The following is a 6,470-nucleotide window of genomic DNA, read 5'->3' as shown; positions in this document are numbered from 1 at the left end:
GGAGTCTCCCGGGAAAGGACTGACCTGTAAGCCACAAATTTGTGGCAGTCCCAGGGGCAGGAGAGAGGCTGGGCCTAGCAGTTTGGTTTATCTCCTTTCCCAGCCCCGCTAACCTCATACCCGTGTCCTGGGATTAAGAACTGAGGCAGGCATTCAGCTACAAGTCTGAGCCTTGCCGAAGTCAAGCAGCTAGGGCGGGGTGTAGATGGATTCAGGCAGCTGGTGAAATGGGTTCCACTTTGTGCCATGGAATAGTGAGGCTGAACATGGCTGGTGTGGTGGAGGCAGCCTACCTTCACCAGGACTGGGATTGTTCATGAGCTCTCTAGACACCTGGTAGAGATAGGATTCTTTGCAGGGCCTGGGAGTCGCGGATGATTTAGTGGGTGGCACACGCCAGTGAGGTTTGGGTTACTTCTGTCGGTGTAACTCAAACCTCACTGGCGTGTGCCACCCAGTATCACAGGGTACAGGTGTTCAGGGATCTCAAGGTGCAGGCTAGAGCCACGGGAGGAGGGATGGGGTGGAACTGATGTTTGGTGAGAGTAAGGGCCTGTGAACTCCTGGAATGTCCCAGGCTGAGGCTCTGGATATGGGAAAAAGTGGGCGGATGACTCCTACCTTCCCTGTCTACTTCTGGGGTTCATTGCCCCAGGTCTCTTAAGCCTAGGGTCCCAAAATTGCGGAGCTGGAAATCAGTTACAGCTTTCTGGGAACAGAGAGGGTAAGTGACCAGCTCAGGACAGCACAATGCAGTCCAGGGGGCCAGCGAGGTGTCGGGCGGGGCACACCGGGCTTTTCAGGTCAGCTGATCCCCCAGCCTCAGTCCCCAACCCCCTCATTTAGTGCAGGGCCCAAGGACTAACAGGGGAGGCGGGACGCCGGAGGTCCTGCCTAAGAGTGGAGGACCAAGAGGACTGGAGCTGCCTGGAGCCACAGGAGCGGCAAGGTCAGCGCCGGGAGTTGTCAAGGTCGGACTTCTCCGCAGGACGGGGAGGAGAAATCGCGCTTTAAACTCCCATGAACGCTGGTGGTTCAAAGCATTTTCTCCATGAGGCATCCTTAATTTACAGAGCTCCAAATTTTACCTGGAAAAAAGACTTCTTAAAATTGCAAAGGCAGAAAAATACTCTACAATTTAGGCGGAATAAGGAGTGATGTTTAAAAATATTTTCCTTTGATTTTCAAGACATCTTCATCGAGCCAGTAGTACTTTTATAAGGCAGAGAAGCATAAATATTAATAGTTTAATGTGTTTAAACTGGCCACTTTGGCCAGTAACTAGCTCTCGGGTTACCCGGCTCGGGCTAGGAATATCGACACTCCGGGGTCCCGACACCTGAGCCTGTTGCAGCAGTCCCAGCGCGACAGCAGGGACTCCAGCCCAAAGTACGCCTCCGGGTCTTTAGAGTAGCCGGGCCCGAGGAGGGAGTGGCGGCCTTTCTGGGTCGCTCCAGGGCCACGCTAGGAAAGGTGTGGACGGTCGGAGAGGAAAGGAAGGGGCCGGGGGCATCGCGCTAGTCTCCGCAGACTCGCGGCCCAGGGAGGACGGGAGGACTGGCGGCGGTCCGAAGTGGCCCGCTACAGAGTATGTGATAGAGGCCTAGGGCGCCGCCCTCCAGCTGGTGGGGGAGGAGCCCCGGCCACGCAGAAGTTAAGTGACTGGCCCAAGCTCACTCTGCAAGCTCCTGGCGGTGGGCGTGTCCGGCGCGTCTGGCGTCCTCTAGGGTCCCAGGCCTGAACTGCGTACGCCCCTTCTCCAGGCTCTGCCTTTGGTTAAGAGGAGAGGAGGATGGGCGCCTGCGGCCACCCCGGTGCCTGTGCAATCCGAGGCGTGGCGCGCCAGGTTTTGGCGTGCGAGGGCGCGCACGTGAACTGCGGCTAGTCGCGGACGCCCAGGCCCCACCCACCCGGGACTCCGCGCGCAGCGCCGGTGTTTGACTTTCACTACCCCCGAAGGAGGTCCTTCCATCGGCCTCTTTTCTGGGTAACAGCTCCAAGGCACACATGGTGTTGCCACCCACGTCACGCAGCTAAGTTATGGAGCCGGAATTCGAAGTTGTCAGTCGGGGTTCTGGTGGCCTCGGGCAGGAGGTGGCTGTGTGTCCCTGGGCTAGTCCCTCTCCTCTGGGTAGCCTAGCGCAGCGGTGCGCGGGTCGTGGCCGCGCATGCTCAGTTGCGGGCGGCGCCCGGAGAGGCGGCGGGCGCTCCAGCTGCTTTGCATTGACGCCAGCACCCGCTGGAGGTCATCGCTGGGGGCTGGGCGCGGCACGCTGCCGGCAAAACCCGGCCCGGATCTAGAAGCCGTACCGCCCGCAACTCCCGGGTGTGCGCAGCCGTTTTTGCGCGTCTCGACGGTGCGGCCCCAGGCCCCGCTGGAGCCGACTTGCTTCCCTCCCTACCCTGGTGGACGTGGCACTGCCGCCCCGAAGGGCTTTCCTCGGACCCAGCGCCTCACCCCCGGCCAGCTAGAGCGTCTAAGCTAGCCTTGCCCACACCGGCGCTCGGACTGGGGGCTCTTTACCGTGGGGCGGCGGCCCAGCGGGCGGAGCGGGGTGGGTGTCCACAGCTAGGCGGAGTCCGGGGCCAGGGAGGCGGCGGCGGCGTCGGGAGCGGGCGCGGGAGCGGGGCCGGGCGCGGCTGGGAGCTCGCCTCCCTCGGGGGTAGCGCCGCAGCTCGGCGACGGCGGCGTGGCGAGGGCGGCGTGGACTCAGCCGCTCCCGGGCAAGGAGAGCGCAAATCTCCTCCCCCGTATTTCCCCGGAAGCGCGGCCGAAAAGAGCGCCGCGATGTGAGGGAGGCGGCCGGCGGCTCCCGCCTCAGGAAGGGCATGTTCGGAGGGGCGGCCGCGGCGCGCCACCCGCCTCAGCGCCCCCTCCCCACCGCCGCCGCCGCCGCAGTGGCCTCACCGTGATAAAAGCGGCGGCCGCGCTTCCTGACTCGAGACCCGCGCTCGCCGCCGCCCGCCCGCCCAGGCGGCGATGACACGGCGCCCGCGGCGGCCCCGAGGCGCCGGGCGGGCCGTTTGCTGACCGGTTCGCGGCTGCTCGCCAGCGTGTCTGCGGCGCCGCGGCCAGCATGGGCTGCGCCCCGAGCATCCACGTTTCCGAGAGCCGGGCGGCGCACCACGGCGGCAAGGAGGCCGACGACGCGCCTGGCCCCGCGGCAGCGCCGCTGTCGTCTGGCGGGCCGCACCTCCCGCAGGGCCAGAAGACGGCCCCCGTGTCCCGGACCCGCGGCGCCGGCCTAGCGGAGTCGGAGCCTCGCGACGGCAGAGGCAAGAAGGTAAGGAGCGCCGGGCAGTCTGGGGCCGCCTTGAAATTCGGGCCCGGCCGGGCGGCAACTTTCCCGTAGGGGCCGGGCGGGGTACCCCCCGGGCCGCGGTGTCCTCTTATCCGGCTTTGGATGGCTTTGACGGACACCAGCCACCGCCTTGCCGGGCAGCGTTCAGAGAGGACTGACCCCGATCCCGCGACCCTGATTCATAGGGTTGTGTTTAGGATGCCGCCTGCTCCGCGGCGTCGGTTCCTTGGACACATCCGACGCCCGGAGCGGCGGGGCCAGCTGTGAACTTGACGGAGGCGATTGCATCAATTTCCTCTCCATGAGCGGGTGTTCCAGGGAAACCCCCATGATACTCGAGCGCGCCCCTGCAACGCTAAATCAGTATGAACTTTGTTCTCCTGTGGTAGAAGGGGAAGGACGACTGGCCTCACCACTCTTTTCCCCTGGTCAGCTTTGCACAGGCGGTTGCAGTTTACCATTTTCTTCGGGACTATTAGAATGTAATCTGGAACATCAGCTTTGCTTCATTGCACGTGTATTTGCGGTCCATGTTTATTAGTATACAGACTATTTAAAGCTTGTGTAATTGGAAAATACTGTGAAACGCGATTTTTGAGGCATTCAGGAGAACAAAGTTAGTATTTTCTTAAGCAAACTTACTGGGACATTTTGTGACTGTTTGGGGTTTTGTTTTTTACATTGCGTGTCATCTCTAGCGCATGCTGCCTTGGCTTATGTTTTGTCAAAGTTTCTGGGCTTAGTCTTTGTTAAGGTTTTCTAAAGGAAAGATAAAAAGGAAAAGGAAAAATGTGGTCATAAAGGCACACAGCTGCAGCTTTCCAGTTTTCTGATTTCAGATTAAAGCTGGAACTCATGCGTTGGTTTATGTTTCTTTTTTTTTTTAATTAAATTCCAAATTTCTGTCAACTTGTATGGATGGTTTATATTTTACTAAAGCAGTAAAGAAAAAAAAAAATTCCAGGCTGCAGATTGTTAGCTGTCATCCCTCTCATCACGACCAGATTTTTAAAGTAATTTGCAAAATTTTCTTGATTTTTCTTGCTTGCTGAGAACTGCCGAACATCCCAAGTTTGAGGGATATAGTTCGATGTACTTTGTCTTAAATTTCTAGCAGTCATCATGATACTTTCCTGTATGAAAGGGGAAAGTCTTTTTCAGTGTTGCATAACATAGTTGAAGTGATTTCCCTACCCTTCTCATACCCTAAGTGAAAATCCAGCTTTGTTCTGATTATCAGAAGTTGAATTCTTTCTCCTATAGATTCTTTGAAGAAACCTCTGATGGTTTAGATTTGTTAACTCAAGCTGCTCTTAATATCAATGTTAAGCTAAGCATTAAGCCTGCTTAACTGGCTTTAAAAAAGCATTACACAGGTGAATATGGAAACTTTAACAGCTTTCAGGTTTTCAGTCCAATCTAACATTGGTTACTTTGCACATTAATGTGATACTTTCAGATTACCAAAGTCGGCCTTTTAGTAAGACACCCTTGTGTCTTTCTTGCAGGCTTTTTTTTTTTTTTTTTTGTAGTGGCCTGGGTGTCCTAAAAGTCACCTGGGTGTCTTGTAAGCCTCCCCAGTGCAGCAGCAGCTGCTTGCTCTTACGCTATCACAGTGTCTGTAGGTCCCTGAATTTATAAGTACCTACTTCAACCATTCTTCCCTACTGGCAGACCATTGTCCTGTGTTGGAGGCCCAGAAAATACATTCGTCCTTAAAGTGCCTAACCTGGTGGCATACACATAGTAGGTGATAAATAAATGTTTACTGACTTTTTAAAAAAATTGTTAGCGGAATGATGAAACTTTTTCAGTCATTGGAATTTGATTTCATATAGCCTCCTATACAGATTTCAAAATAATAGTATTTCCCGAGCAGAAGTCAAATTGTAAATTATAGCACCACAACCACAGAAATAATGGTCCCATACTTGTTATTCACGAACTGTACGTGTTAATATCACATCTCGTTTACAGATTTTTGCATTTAGGTATGTCAGATAATAGAGCGGAGGTAAATGTCAGCATTTTTTCTAGTCTAGTATTTTTTCTTTAAGGGAATGAATCCTTTTAAATTAAGGTATTAATTGTACTCTGGAAATTCATGTTTAGAGAAGAAGGTAAACTTATAGTAATGTAGCAAAATCATAAAATTAATTTTAGTTTCTATATATGAACATCTCAGGATGCAGTTTAATTCATTACAAAGTTTCTTTATTAAAAATGCAGTAAGTCAGCGTATCTTTAAGTCAATTTCCATAAGAAATTCATTGGGGGACGCTTTTATAGTTCTGTAGCATTTAGTAAATACCAGTTTATCAGTGTGTGTGGGAGATTGATAACTAATTGCATTTTCAGGTTAAGCAGTGTATACCCTGAGTGAAAGTGTATCCTGCGTGTGTTCCAGGGAGCATATGGGGACTGTTAATAAGTATTGTACGAGAAAAGAGTTCCGCGCCGGGCGCGGTGGCTCAAGCCTGTAATCCCAGCACTTTGGGAGGCCGAGGCAGGTGGATCACGAGGTCGAGAGATCGAGACCATCCTGGTCAACATGGTGAAACCCCGTCTCTACTAAAAACACAAAAAAGTAGCTGGGCATGGTTGCGCTTGCCTGTAATTCCAGCTAGTCAGGAGGCTGAGGCAGGAGAATTGCTTGAACCCAGGAGGCGGAGGTTGCGGTGAGCCGAGATCGCGCCATTGCACTCCAGCCTGGGTAACAAGAGCGAAACTCCGTCTCAAAAAAAAAAAAAAAAAAAAAAAAAAAAGAGTTCCGTAGTCTAGTAAGGTTTTGGGAAACACAGGTTGAATATCCCTAATCAGAAATGTTCCAAAGTCTGTTTTGAGTGCTGACATGATGCTCAAAGGGAGTGCTCATTGGAGCATTTTGGAGTTCAGATTTTCAGATAGAGGATGCTGAACTGGTAAATGTAATGCAGATATTCCAAAAGCCAAAAAAAAAAAAAAAAAAATCCAAAATGCAAAACACTTCTGGTCTCAAGCATTTGGGATAAGAGATATGTGGCCAATATTGGCTCAGACTAAGTTCAGCAGAGTTCTTTTATGCAGGACTTGTCAGAGAACCTAATTTCTGAAAACAATCTGTGAGTCTCCAAGTGTTTTTTCGAGTGTGCAACATTTCCTAAACTTGCTTGATTATGGAGTCTTTTT

The 6,470-nt window shown here is 53.0% G+C and overlaps 1 protein-coding gene across 1 annotated transcript in view; it reads left to right on the top strand.

Moving 5' to 3' along the window:
• Window positions 1–2,939: 2,939 nt before the first annotated feature.
• PDE8A (phosphodiesterase 8A) overlaps window positions 2,940–6,470 on the top strand; it is a 153,755-nt gene continuing 150,224 nt past the window's right edge. The window contains exon 1 of the mRNA XM_010350074.3: window positions 2,940–3,284. Within this exon, the coding sequence (XP_010348376.3) occupies window positions 3,078–3,284 (207 nt within the window). The 5' untranslated portion in view covers window positions 2,940–3,077. The remainder of the gene's footprint in view (window positions 3,285–6,470) is intronic.

The sequence above is a fragment of the Saimiri boliviensis genome, chromosome 5 (assembly GCF_048565385.1).
Source record: "Saimiri boliviensis isolate mSaiBol1 chromosome 5, mSaiBol1.pri, whole genome shotgun sequence".
NCBI classification, from domain to species: domain Eukaryota; kingdom Metazoa; phylum Chordata; class Mammalia; order Primates; family Cebidae; genus Saimiri; species Saimiri boliviensis.
The sequence above is the reverse complement of the archived record's forward strand: the minus strand, read 5'-3'. Positions and strand labels throughout refer to the sequence as shown.